The 15,156-nt window shown below is 36.6% G+C and overlaps 1 protein-coding gene across 1 annotated transcript in view; it reads right to left on the bottom strand.

Moving 5' to 3' along the window:
* Window positions 1–8,470, bottom strand: part of MMD (monocyte to macrophage differentiation associated) — a 15,574-nt gene extending 7,104 nt beyond the window's left edge. Inside the window, exons 1-4 of the mRNA XM_015831882.1 lie at window positions 8,445–8,470; window positions 6,868–6,949; window positions 4,501–4,661; window positions 1,097–1,171 (exon numbers count right to left, since the gene is read on the bottom strand). Of these exons, the coding sequence (XP_015687368.1) occupies window positions 1,097–1,171; window positions 4,501–4,661; window positions 6,868–6,949; window positions 8,445–8,470 (344 nt within the window). The remainder of the gene's footprint in view (window positions 1–1,096; window positions 1,172–4,500; window positions 4,662–6,867; window positions 6,950–8,444) is intronic.
* Between the last annotated feature and the right edge of the window lie 6,686 nt (window positions 8,471–15,156).

The raw sequence follows: 15,156 nt of genomic DNA on the forward strand, positions 1-15,156 counted from the left end.
TAATTGGAAACACAGCTTGTAATATTTGGTTTTAATTCGGCTTTTATCGGGGTTTATTTTCTGTATTTTTGTATTTTGTAATTTTTTGTATTTTGTGTTTATTATTTGTTTTTAATATGCTGTGAACCGCCCTGAGTCCTATGGGAGAAGGGCGGTATACAAATTAAAATAATAAATAAATAAATAAATAAATAAATTTAGAACATTCAAATAACTGACATTAAATAATGAACTGAAAAACTTAAGTTTTGATAGAAAAGTACAGGTAGTCCTCAACTTACAACAGTTCATTTTATGACCATTCAAAGTTACAACAGCGCTGAAAAACGCTCAGCACTTATGGCTGTTGCAGCATCCCCTTGGTCACGTGATCAAAATTGGGATGCTTAGCGACTGGTTCATATTTATGACAGTTGCTGTGTCTGGGGGGGTCACAAGATCAGCTTTTGCGACCTTCCGACAAGCAAAGTCAACGGCGAAGGTCAGATTCACTTAAGAACCATGTTACTAATTTATCAACTGCAGTGATTCACTTAACCATTGTGGCAGGAAAGGTCGTAAAATGGGGCAAAACCTACTTAACAAATATTCTGCTTAGCAATATAAATTTTGGACTCAATTGTGGTTGTAAATTGAGGACTACCTATACATTTTAATTTATTAATCCTTATTACACTGGAACATAAAATTACCTTACAGTTTCACAAAAATGTATACTGTAGCTTCTTATAACAATATAATCCGATTAAAATTATTTCAGTTTTCTGAAAAGAGTACAGTGTTAAGTGCAGCATCACAGAACGTTGTTGCCTCATTTTTAGAGCTGCAGTACATTATTTGGGGGACGGTCCTCAATAAGCACAAATCCGATTCTGTATTAATCTTGTGGGATCAGGTCAACTAAGTTGAAAATGCAAAGACAAAAAAAACCAACAATCCCCCCCCCACACAACTTAATTTATGAGATGGAAAGCAAATTTTACTTTTATTGTTTCTAGCCTCATCAGATTAGGAGCAATTATTTAACTAATCCGTCAAATGGAAGGTATGGCATTACATTTGTTTTCTACCCAAGAGCATATATTTTAATCCTTACCAAGGTGCATATGATGCTGCAATGAAGATATAGATCATCATTCGGTCACACATATGAAAACAGTGCTCCATTGTCCTAAATTGCAAACAGGGAAAAATTCAGAAAAAAGTGCCATAAAATTATTAGCCTGGAATTCCACCCAAGAAGAACTAAGCAGACAGAGAAGACTAAAGTAGTCAAATAGAAAGATCAGTTACAAGTTGCTTGTTTTCTCCAGCCTTTTGGGGAAAAAAATCTGCAAGGCATCTAAATCAAACAAGTATCCAAATTTGTTTTTCTGGTCTTTATTTCCAAAATCATATTTTTATTGCATTTTTAGAAATGTAAAATTGAGCAATATTAGAGTCTTCGGTTCAAAGATTTTATTCATCTGTCCTATGAGGCTTTGTTTTTTGTTTAGTAAATATTTCAGGGAAAATATTTTAATACAACAGAAAGTTCCAAGTCATTTTGCTGCTTAAATTCTGGAGAAAAGAATTCTTGAATTTACTTTGCAATTCAGCTTAGGACTTTGGTACCTGGAGAAGGAAAAAAGGTCTGTGTTTTTCATAGATATATATTTGGGGCAGACCAGACCAGCCTTTCACTGCAGTTTACTTATATGATTGTGTATTAACATTGTTTAAACTGATGCTATTAAAAGACTTCATTTATCATACTTGTTTGACAATGAAAACTAAGTGCCAAAATGGCTCTTGTGTGTAATGAAATCTTCAGTCACTTGCAAATTGGCTTAATAGTGGCAGCAAGAATGCCTTTAATTTTAGGAGTCTTTCTTCCCCTCTACTCCCTCTCCCACCCCACTTACTAAAATTGCTGGAAGGAAGCAGCAAGGCTTCCTCCTTCCTCATTGTGACCTTTCCACAATGTTTGGCACCAGGAAGCCATTTACATTTTCTCTAGGCTTCCTGACAGCTTGCTGATCTGCTGAGGAGGAGGCTTCTGGAGAGAGAGTCTGATGTCCCATTTGGGGAGCTTCCACCGCACATCAAGTCTTCCCAGCAGTTGAGGGATGAGCACGCTCCCTGAAGCACATGCAGCCAATTCCCATTCTGGTATATCATTTAGGCTAAAGATTGACATTTTACTTGTTCCGTGACATTTTCATCTTTCTATTGCACGTTTCATTGATCAAAAATAGGGTGTGTGGTCATCAAAGCATTTTTAAAAATATAGCCTGAAATTCGAAATGGATACCTTACATTAGAACCATCGTTAAAAAGGCACAACAAAGAATATTCTTCCTGCCTCAATCCAGAAAGTTCAGATTGCCCCGGAGGAATTATTGAGTCTGCCGTTTATACTTCTATAACTGACTGCTTTGGTACAGCAACCAAACAGGACAGGTACAGACTCCCAACCATAGTTAGAACTGCAGAAAGAACAACTGCAACGAGCCTGCCTTCCATAGAGGGCCTGTATATTGCATGGGTCAGAAGGAGGGCTGACTACAGACGCCTCACATCCTGGACATAAACTAACTGTCTCAACTCCTCCTCTCGGGACACCACTTACAAGGCACTGCAGGCGAAAGCAACTAGATGCAGAGGCAGTTTTTTCCCCTCGTGCCATCACTCTATTGAACGTCTAATTCCCACAATACTGTCTTATACCTAAGTATATTTACCCATGTGCTATGGCTGTAGTATTATTATTGTCTTTCTGATCTTCTCTACTACCCCGTTATTGGTATCATTATTATGATTATTACTACTCTGTTGCTTTGCATGTACACTGAGAACTTCTGCACTGGCGACAAATTCCTTGTGGTCTCTAATCACACTTGATTCTGAATGTTTGGGTGCTTTAAAAATAAGTTAATTGAAGTAAGTTTTTTGACCAGGCTGATTGATGATTTGTTATTTTACTCTCCTAATTAATGTTTATGCTTTAAGATGCCTTTAGATTTTCTGTCTTTTTTTAAAAAAAATAGTGTTTGATCATACTCCATATGTATCCAAATGAATAAATCCTAGAACTATTCTGTAGAAAAAGCTAGAAGTAGATAAAGATAGGGCAATGCTTTAGTATTTTAGAGATCAGTAAGCATTCAATAAAAAGACAGGAAGACGACTTGTGTTGGACACAATATGAGACTCAAGTTAGGTTAGCATTAGTAATGACAATGCAAATAGGCTAGTTTATGGATGCACAGATAGATAACTTGCCGGTACTGTACATAATTAATTGAGATGGAATTAAGTTGTACCTATTCCAAAATGTGATAATTCTGAGAATTCTTCCTTATAAATCTGCTGGGATTTAGAAGTTTATCTTTGGAAGAACAGCACTGGAATTGTTTGTAATTATGAATGTGTTGGACGTCTCTGTTTTTAAAATAATATTTAAATATAGGCATCTTAAACTGCAATGGAGCACTGTGGGCAGACTGAGGTACAAGTTAGTCACTTATGACTACAGTTTGGACCGGAATTTCTGTTGTAAGTTGTTGCAATTGAAAGTCAAGTTGGATCTAATTTTATGACATTTTTACAGCAGTCATTAAGCAAATTACTGAGGTTATTAAGAGAGCCACATGGTCATTAAGCGAATTCAGCTTACTGGCATAAAAGTTTGCAAATTGCTGTTGTGTAATGCTGCAACCAGTCATAAATGCAAACTGGTTGCCAAGTGCCCAATTGAGATCATATGACTGCAAGGATGTGATGACCGCATGGTGTGATGTCATAGGTGCGAGTAAGTCACTTTTTCCAATACTGTCCTAACTCTGAACCGGCATTAAATGAACGATCCTAAATCACGGATTACCTGTATTGTTGACCTAAAATTGTTGTGAATGTAAAAACCATTTTTAATATGTCAAACAGGGACTAAAAAAACGGTATAGGTTCTTCTAGACTGCGTGATGAAACTGAGGAAGAACATAAGCTAACTGGATCTTGAGAAAGTTTTCTTCCCAAAATTAGAAAAGGGGATGCAAATGTTGAGGGTAAGATTTGGTTTTCTTACATAAACAACTGTTGCAAAAGAGCATAATTCTAGGGAAGTTAAGCCTTTATGTTGTAGTTTCTTCATCCTGAAGTTCCATGTTTGCTAATGAATTTCGAGGTACTAACTAAAAAAATGTCTCTAGATTATTTGATTGCAAAAATGTAGCAAGTGAATATTTTTAAAGAGTTTACATTCCTTGCAAAGAGTGGGACTAAGTCCTACGATCAGTGCTAACGAAGTCAACATTTGCTCCTGGTAGCTTAATTTTCAGGACATTTTGTGGTCTAGATATCAGGGAATATTTAAAACTCCAAAGGATAAATTATACCAAGAAGAACCATGGTAACAAATCTATTTTGTTGCTCCGAAACGTAACAACATAAAAGATTTACTTAAAAGCACTCTTAGAAACAGATTACAGTATGTAGGAAGAAAGTGCCACAAATCTATACCTTAGATGACTCTTCTTCCAAGAAATTATATGAAACACTGTTGAAACGATGAAAAGTGCACATAGACCAATTCCATATATCCATGCTGTTATCTTTTCCCACTGATCCTCAGAGAGACGATGAAGGAGGGCACTACCAATAATGGCTGGGAAAATAAGAAACTAGGCCAAAAAAACAACAACACAATGTGTTACTTGCTGTGTCCCTCCTCTGTATTTTACACCACTTATAATTTTGCCCTCTTCACCTTATTTTACTATGCCAATACTTCAATAAGGCATTTGGCACACGAACAAAGCAGCCCTGCTTAAAACAATGAATAGTCTGAAACCTTCTCAAGATCTCCTGGGCACACATAGGAGGCTGGCCCAGAAGACATTTTATCTCGGATAGCTGTCAAAGCCCTGATAGTCACATTTTTTCCTCTGGCCTTTGATTCAAATGAAGTGAAAATAAATGGGGTTTTAAAACAAAATTAGATTATCCTAGTATACAACAAATAAATATATTTTTAATCTCCATTTTTATCATGGAAAGGAGGAACAATTTTCCTAATTTCCTCCAGCATTTAATCCCAAAACCTCTCAGTTATCTTGAATAGCAACTGCTGTTATTGTATAAAATTGCTGTGTCACAAAGACACACCACATGTCAAGGGACAAAGTAGCACCAAGCTGTCAGGCAACATGTTGTGTTTGAGATCAGAATAAGCTGAAATTAAATTCACTGTGCAAGTGAAAAAAAAAACCCCAGAATATTTACAAAATATCTAATGTGTTTGCTTTAGATACAGAGATTCATGATTACTGTCTTTAAAATTGCTGGATTTTAATTGCTGGTTCAGTAAAAACTATAAACTACCCATTATAAACCATACTTTAGGCTTAGAACAAGTTGTGAACCAGGCAACTATATCTTGCTCAAAAACAGGGCTAAACCAACCAAATTTTCCATTAATGTATTTGTTGTAAGTGCTTAATTGTCTTTAAAATATAAAGATGTCTAAAATATTTTCATAGCCTGCTTGAAATGCACTTGTTTCTATGATGACAAGCCTAGACATTTTATTCACTTATATGTATTAAATACTATATGAAAATGTTTGTGTAGTCCAAGATGCATGACATAAGCAAATACTTTCTATACACTATTGTGGTACCAGCCAATACATACAGTATATAAATAATCAATTTATTTTCAGATGCCTCCTTAGTTCCAGTTTACAAGCACACTTGTTATATGAAAACACTGTCTTTGTAACCAAAAATTAAAAATCATACCCAATTCTCTTAACAGTTAAAAAATACCATACATATCATGTTATTTAAAAGATTTCTCAACTAGACCATTGCAACTATGTTAACTATTACACTGTCTAATCTACAATTGCTGGTCAACCTAATATAAAAGGAAAATTTGAAATAAGAGGAAGATATACAGAAATAACAGAAGAACGATTTAGCTGACACAGACCAATTAAGAGGCAGACTACTTGTTGATCAGCATTTTAATAATTGTGCTAAAGGGAAAGGGGAAGGGAGGAAAATATTATTTGCAGCTAAGTTTCTTAAAATCTTAGTATTTCAGTTTACTGTCATGATAATTTGGGAGACAAGGGTGAAGGACTCAAAACCTGATATAGTACTGAATTAGATTACTATATTATATTATATTTACTATAATAAATATATTTAATGAATGTCATGTCCCATGAAAGGAAAACAATGGAAAAGAATCTACGAGGCTTTGGTTGAACCCTCACTTTAGTATAAAGTGCCAAAACTGTACAAAAACCAAAAGAACACAACCAGATAAATGAATTAAAGCAATGCATAACAAAAGAAAGCTCCCCTGATCTAATAAATTATCAATTCAGCACCAAGAACTAATAATAATGTATTTATCTTTGTGCCTTGCCACTAACTTTGCCCAAGCAATTTAATGTAATAAAACTATATTATCTTGGGAGATCGTGTATGGAAGCCTAATAAGAATTAGTGCATTCTGCCTTTTCAAATGCTTTGAAATGAATTTGACTCTTGATGAGTAGATATGAACATCCAGTTTTCCTGACAATAACATGCAAGTGGTTTGCTACTACCTTCTTAAGATGTTTTGCCCCCCACAGATAAGCTGACACTCAAAATATTTTGATGTATTGATTTTCACAATTGACTTATCTGCAGATGGTGCATTTTCCCACTGTATCTTGGTTAAAAAATTGAGGGTCTGCTTAATTCATGGACGGGGTTATGCACTAGTATATACGGCAGACAGGAATCAGAATTATTTGGACTATCGTACGGCAGACAGGAATCAGAATTATTTGGACTATCGTATGAATTGACTTCCAGAAAATCTACTTACCGCATGAGTGTAACAGTTAGCAGCATGCTCATAGCAAGTAGGTTTATAACGACTGTTTGCTGGAGCTGGATGATTCATGAATCTGTTGAGATAATCAAGACATTAGGCTGAGGCAGATTAATATTGCAAGATTGTAAAGGAATGCATTTATTTATTGAGTTAAATTAATTCATATTTTAATGTGTTTGATAATGGACGTTAAATAAATACATTTACAATGACAATTTGGAATTTCATTAAAAGTGCTTTTCTCCACACTTTTAAATCTCACTTGGCACAACAAAGCACTTAGAATTTAAAAGTAACATAGAACAACTATAAACGCATCAATGCATAGTACATCCATTTTACTGCAACATTTATTTTTGGGGAAAAAACCCATGGCAATAGGCATCTACACTCTGAAACAAAGCTATTAAGAGGTTGGGTAATAGAGGCATGATTTGGAAACATTATTCTACCTTATTTCTCTTTCATAGTAGAAAAGACAGCAATATTTTTTGAAATTATGATAAATAAACCTAAGCAACTTCTTTTAGGATTCTATTTCCTAGATTCTGCTTTTTTTTAAAAAACAACAAAAAATCTCCATAATTTAAAAACTCATCTCTAAATCCTACAATTCAAGAAATCTACATCAGGGTTTTATATATTCATTCAGCAAGTGGAATAAACTATGCTTATCAATGCTTTCTTCCAATTAACTGATTCAGAGTTTCAACTTGAGAGTATCCTGTAAAAAAGAACCAAAACATTTGCCAAAAAGTTATGACATATAGTCCCAAATCTTAATAGAAACAGAACATGTTGATGCTGTTATACTTATCACTAACCCTGAATGTGCACAGCAATTTTCATTCCAATAACTAAAGCTCCAAAACATATATCACTATAAGATTATAAAATGTTTCCTGACTCCTTTTCAAAATCACATGCGATTAAGTTGTGCTTTGTACTAAGAGAAACAAATCACAACTTTCATTCTGTTTCAATCTTCATAAAATTTTAATAATTACAATAGTCAAATTTGTTTGGAACATGAAATAAAAAAATACAGATTCTGAATATATAAATCAGTCTTTCAAATTTCAGCTGAATTATTATCTGAGTGTCAAGCAGACTAGTTCAACTGCAAAAAAACTCATTATCTTGTCCATCTACTCTCCTTACCCGTATAAAGTTGTTATATTCCCCAAAGAAATGATCCCCCAAATCATATTACTGAAATGTAGCTATTTAGTACCAAATCAGCAATACACTCTCAGGGTGCTAGGTGATAATAAAAGTGATATTTTGGGAGTATTTGCCTTCTGCAGATTCCCTGATATAGAGGTATTTGTAAGTCCAATTGTGCTTAAAGCCATTCAATTCCTAGTAAAATGTTAAATTACTAAACATTTAATTTTAGTAAGTTAGATGATTCATAAGTCTGTTTTAAATATTGCATAGGAGTTCTGCCTTCAATATGGAAATATTGCTTTTCTGTTCAAAATGTAAAAAGAATGGAAGGTACAAACTTTCTTTCTATTCCACAAAATAATAAAAACAACTATTTACAAACCTAAAATAACCTTCACTTTCGCTGGTCCACTGCCAGCGTCATCAGTGAGAGTTTGGGGTGGGGAGTTTGCTTATAAGCCCTGTTGACTCCGTGTTCTGCCCATTGATCGTGTAATGGGGCTGCCCGTCCTGACCATAATTGCTTTAGTTGTCCCGTATCTCCCTGTCCGCATTCCAGTCTTGCTACTTTCTTTCCTCTCATTGTTCCTTTCTTTGCCCTTCCCACTCCTGTCAATCCTGCCTTTCCTTGCTGTGTCCCCTCTCCTGGCATATCCGTCTTCCCCGCCCGTCTTTCTTGTACACGGCCATACTATGTTGTTGCTGATCTATCTTTCAATCGCCCCCCTCCCGTAGTCATTGTGGGCTGCATATCTCGATCTAGCATTGTGTGTGCCCTTCCATTGCCACTCCCCCCTCCCCCCCTGGTGTAACCACTTGTCGTTCCTGTCTTCTGCTGTTCATTCCTTTCGATCCCATCTTCCCCGGTCGTTCTTCGCGCCTAGGTGTGCACACGTGTTGTGGTGCCCTTCCCCCCTGCCTCGTCCGTACCCAGTTGATCAGAGTGACTGCTGGATCATTCCCAGCCCTGCTCCGCCATCCGCACCCAGCAAGTTGTTCTTCGCGCATAGGCGTGTGCACGTGTTGCAGCGTCCTTCCCCCCTGCCTCGTTTGTACCCGATCAGCTAAAGTGATTGCAGGATCATTCCTAGCCCTGCCCCACCGTCTGCGCTCAGCAAGTTGTTGTTCATCCTGTTCCTCCTCCCTGCGGATCGCACCATCCTCCTCTGCTCGTCGTTCTTCCCTCAAGGATCCTTGCGTTGCTCTGCCCCTACTCTATAGCCCAGATATATGAAGAATATGAGAGATTGTTGTCACGTGTAGTTCGCAACCAGAACTTGTCAGAAAATCCTGTAGCTGCTTTAATGTAGCTATAAGCCTTTTGGCAACCTCTCAGGTGAGTTTTCTTCTTGTTTTATTCATCAATATTGGAGGGACATCCAGTTCTCAGTAATGTCACTTTTGTACTATATTTTCTCCACTTGCAGATGACTGTCTTCACTGTGTACCATGGCATATCCAATGCTTCGGAAATTGTTATGTACCCTTCTCCTGATTGACACCTTCCAACAATGAGATCCCTCTGATGCTCTGTAAGCTCTTTGCAGATCATGGCTTTTGCTGTAAGAGGCAACTGAGTAATGTCAGAAAAATCCTACTAAAACAGCTGAACATTACCTGGGCTCAATCAGAGTCATTTCAATTAATGGCAGATGTGCACTGACTACCATTTAATATTAGTTTGGATGTGATTGGTTAAATTCTGAACAAAGCCACATCCCAACCTTATAAGAGGATGCACACATGTATGCAACCACTTTATTGTACATTTTTATTGTTACTTTTCTCTCAAAATATTTCATTTTTTCAATTAAATTGTACAGCTTATACATTATATTCAAGTGGAAAAAATCTGATTTGATTTTATCTTGGTCTGCTTTTTTTTACATCTCAAAAACATCTCAAAAGCATTTTAACAGGGACGTGTAGACTTTAATATCAACTATATATATTTATTTCTAATACACTTATGCAGTTGTCATGCTTTCTTTTAAACTTATTGTATTTTGTATAAATGAGTCCCATATTTCATTATATTAGTCCAAAGTCTACGTTCATAGGCAATCCACATATAACAAACACAGCCACCTTAAAATGCTGTCACCTTAAGCATTCATAGAAGTTTGCTGACCAAAAAATCTGCTACACCAATTGTCAATCTACAGTATATACTACCAAGTACAGGTCTAATGACTGGTCGCTTAGCAACTGTTTGATGTTATGGTGGACCCGAAGTTACAGCCCCTGCAGCACTTCCATGGTCACTTGACCGACCACAGGGATGCTGCAGTGCTCCCCTACCTATCTTCCCCCAGTCCCTCCAGCTCCCTGCAGGCATCAACAAGAAGGGAGGCAGCATGCCACAGTAATCATAAAGGGTGAACTAGGGTTAGATAGATCCCACCCAGGACTGTACCAGCAACCACACAGTTGATGACATTGTAACCATGGCAAAAATTGTGTTTGGAAGAAGAGGGAAAACACTGTTTAAAAGTGAAAACAGCTAAAAATTAATTTAAGGCATCTCACTGCAGGCTCAGCATCAGGAGGACATGGCACAAAAAGCAGTGAGTGTACTGGGACATTAATTTTGCAGTCAGGGGAAATGTGAGGATGAGTCATAAAATGTAAAGAACAAGGAGGAACATATAGAAGAATAGCGAAAATGGTGTTCACACAAAATCTATTACATTGAATTGAAAAGCCGTTTAAGAACTCACACAAGTTCATGTATGCTACACTTTTTAAAACAAGTGCAAGATTTAGCTTTGCTGAATAGTTTCTGTTCTATGTCATTAATTTTCCTTATGCAAGTGGATTCTCGATCTCAATTTGCAATTTTCATACTTGCTTTGCACAGCTTACAGCTTCAATATATAACAAACTAGAATTCAGACTGTTCCTTGCATGAATGAACTTCTTCTGCACATGGAACATGCATTAAATTCCAAAAATGGCTTCTTATGAGAGGCGGAGACTCAGAGGCTGATAATTCCTAGTTCTTTGTTTCCTATGTATCTTTTAAAGTGTGTTACATATTATTTTGAAAGATTTATCATTACTACAGAGCATAACGTTGTAATCCATAATAGGCATCCCCCCACCAATCATTCCTCCACTATAAAAAAAAAAAAGCTAGTCCTATTTATAATCCACTCTATATGTCAATCTACAAGTTGCAAATGGTAAGAAAGGCTTAGGGCTTTGTTTAATAACCGTAACTCCAAATAGAACAATTTCAATCATTCTCCTTAGCATGGCATCATCCTGCAGCAAATATAACAAAGTAGTAACCAATCTCTGAAGTTTATGGACAGATGAATATGGAAAATATCAGCAATTATACACAATACGTACGGCATACCTTCCCAGTGAAAAACTGGGTGGAGAGTTTAAATTTGTCCAGTACTTACATGACCCAGAAACTCTGAACGAACAGACATGGGAAAGCTGGAGGGGGTACAAGTAGATCTGCTTGGGTGTCCTAGGTGTATCCTTGTAATATCCTCTGAGTGTATACTTGGCATCTTCCTTTTCCTTTAGAAGGGCTGGAGAAGTAGAATACAGTATACTACTGCCAGAAGGAGCCTGAAGTATGGCACATTGAAGCACTAGTGCACAACTAGTACGCTGCTCTCCTTCCTGGCCCTTTCCCAGGATAAAGTCAGTAGGAGGTTTGTAAATAAATCTTGGGCACTGTTGTGTGGAGGGATTTAGCACTCTTAGGGAAAAAGTTCACCAGAGCTTGCCAACAGATATTTGGCTGTATAGATTCCTACACACACTCCAGTGATTTTATAATTATCCCAAGGTTTTTTAGCAATATGTTTCAGCACCAAGCTCCATTTCCTTAAGCCATGTGTTTTATTGCTATTTTCTGTTGTGAATCTCTACACAAGGTTTCTTTAGGCTGTTTTTTTTAAAAGAATAACTAGCTTGATGTCATAAATCCTTCTGTATCAGGACTCAGTATCTGTTATATTGAACTACCTCTAAAGCAGTGGTCCCCAAACTTTGCAACTTGGCGGCGGGCTGGAGGGGGGGAGGGGAAGTGGGCTGCGCAAGCGGTAGGCGGGCATGCGCATGCAGCTCAACTCGTGTGAGTGGCAGACTGGCGCACATGTGTGCACAACTGGATTCAAGCATGCTGGCCCACCGCTCATGCAAGTCAAGCTGCGTGTGCGCCGGCCCGCCACTCACGTGGCCCCGTTCTAAATAGGCCACAGCCCACTAGTGGGCTGCAGCCCGGGGGTTGGGGACCTCTGCTCTAAAGCTTTTTCTATATCATTCACTTTATGACTCTTTTTCTAAAAGTCAAGAAAACTGCAGCGAGTAGTTTGCATTACAGTAGAATAATTTACAGTATTAAACAACATTCATGCTGTTTGAAAGCAGAAATCCATGCAGGTGACAAGCCAGCGGCTTACAGATATAATAGGAACGTGGAATTTTTTTTCCTATTTGAGATAAGATATTCCCATCATCCCTTTTCTTCTGTCTCACCAAAACAACACGACTTGAATATTTCCTTTAAAAGCAGAGTTGGCTTAAAAATAAGCCACAAAAGTTTAGCTACACTGAGTTATTACAGAACAGAAACAAAGTGTTCCTTTTCTTCTGCTCAGCCCATTTCATTTATATGCGTGAAAATACAAGCATGGAACCCCAAGCCTTAGCTTGCAAGTAATTCTTGGTTACTTATGGTAACCACTTAATATAAAATAGCTCTAAAGGGCAATCAAAATTAGATTGAAACAATCCTTTTAATACAGGCTGCTTGATCCATAGCTATCAGTTGCCATATTGCAGTTTTGTTCTCCAAAATTAGCTTATTAGCCTTCCTCTTGTTAACCTAAAATTGTTTTGCATCTATTCACAGTTGTGAGCAATTGCATTCCCCCTTATATTATTAAATTTCAGTAGCAGATAATGGAATGTAGACTAGCTATGGAAGTTTATGATGAAATGTATTGAAATGCTTATGCAGATTTGTTAATTAACATCCCACCGTTATTATTTTAATAGATCACTTATGGTGGTGAACAAATTTAATACTCCTTCCTCCTTCTGTTTGCCCCACAACAATCTTGTGAGATGGAGGAGGAAGGGAAGGGGAGGGGGCGGGGGGGGGGAGAGAGAGACTAATAAAAGTGAGAGTTCAATAAAAAGGTTTCTTAAAAAATAAGGTTACCTTTAGGCTATGTCTACAAGGCAATCTTATTAGCATATGGCTATCTTCAATTTATTTAATTGCTGCATTTTAATTAATTCTTTTTGAAAGCTTAAAAATGCACTTACTGGCACTTCTACAATGCTGTGCTAAAGATGCCTAATTGGGTCAAACTTGTATATGATTATTTAAATGACTAAAAACTCATACTGCGGTCTTGAATTATCTTATCAGAAGAAATGACTGGATTTTTTTTAAAAAATGATTCAAATGAATCTTAAACTGATAAACATGCAGATCAACGCTGCCTAGCTTTTAAAGGGTAAATCTGAAAGGAATAAAAAAGAACATACATCATATTCTAATCTTGTTCTCTTAATATTTATTGGTAACTTGAGAGATAATCCACACAATTTTCTTGGCAACAAAGTTGGAAGTGATTTGCCATTGTCTTCTTCCTAGAGTTGACATACAATGACGGGGCCATAGTCACCCAGCCGGCTTCTCTGCCTAAACCAAGATTTGAACTCAAAGCTTGCTGACTTCTAGCCCACATCTTTTAATGTGGCCTCCAAAAGTCAAAATTGATTCCCAGGCACAAACACATACACACCTTGGGATAATTAAGATACCAGTTTTGGTGATACAAGTTAAAATTCACCTCATTGTCTTTGCTGGTATGAAACAATCCTTCCAGACAATTAACTGAGCTGCAAGTCTCTTCAGTGATAAGAGACAAGGACTGGAAAACTGGTAAGTGCTCTCTGATATTCAAGCCAGATCTCTCTATAAAAGGGACTTTGGTAATCAGGCTGCTACATATTTATTTTCAAAATGAAATAAGTTTAAAAAAAATCAACGGTTACAGTAATGGTTGGTGTGTGCAAAATTAAAAGGTTAATAAAAAGTTAATATCACAATTAAAAACATCATTCCAACATTTTGATTTTGAAAATATGGAGCTGAATCACCTGGAAATATTTTGGTTATTTTGATGTAAGAAAGCTAAAGGTTAAATCTCCTTCAAGACTGACTCTCGTAAGAGTTCATAACACTCCTATATTGTATTCTTGGCAATACTGTAATACAAAAGATGTTTGTCGCTAGCTTCTTTTGGGATTTCCCACCCACCCATCTTTACCTCTCATTCTGCAATTCCCAGATGATCTTATCCAAATACAAAACTAGACTAAGTCTCCTTAGCTTTCTAAATCAGCCAAGGTTGGCAAGTTACTGCTACCTACTACAGTTTGACCTAAGGAGTTTCGCTTAATTAAAGGATGGATCCAAAATTTACAACGGTCCTACTCTCATTATCTTTTCTCCTTTAGCTGTCTATTTTTAACTGTGTAAAAACTTGCTCCCAAATAATTGTTCTTGACTCATGTGAAAAAAGAAAAAAATGTTTTACATCTTTTTCAAAGTAAAAATGATAATATAAAAGCGGAAGAAGAAAGCCAATGCTTTAGCATATCCAATGTGAATAATGAAGGCATGTGTTGCCATGTGGAGTTGGATCATATATAAAGGCAGGTCCAGTCATGCTTCAAATTAAACTATTCTTGTCTCTATCACATCATACTCCAATTATTCCTTAGATTTTTAAAGAGGAAATCTGATACATTTTCCAAGCATCAAGATAATAACTGTAGCAAAAAATACAACAGATGTGACTTTGAGCCCTATATCACATATTGTTTAAAAAGACACAAACATTTGCATTATTATTTTAGCCCTATTGTTTCTGACCTAACACATACTTGACTCATTTTTACAGATTCTATTAACATACAATATTTTCCATATTACTTTAGTATATTGTTCCCAAATTGATTTTAATCCTTTCTTTGCTCCTCAATCTGATGAATCTGTCCCACAGCTATATGAATGATTCTGAAAAATAAAATAGGGGGAAATGGAAAAGCTTTCTAATATGCTAT

The sequence above is a fragment of the Protobothrops mucrosquamatus genome, unplaced genomic scaffold (assembly GCF_001527695.2).
Source record: "Protobothrops mucrosquamatus isolate PMUCROS unplaced genomic scaffold, P.Mucros_1.0 scaffold_285, whole genome shotgun sequence".
NCBI lineage: Eukaryota > Metazoa > Chordata > Lepidosauria > Squamata > Viperidae > Protobothrops > Protobothrops mucrosquamatus.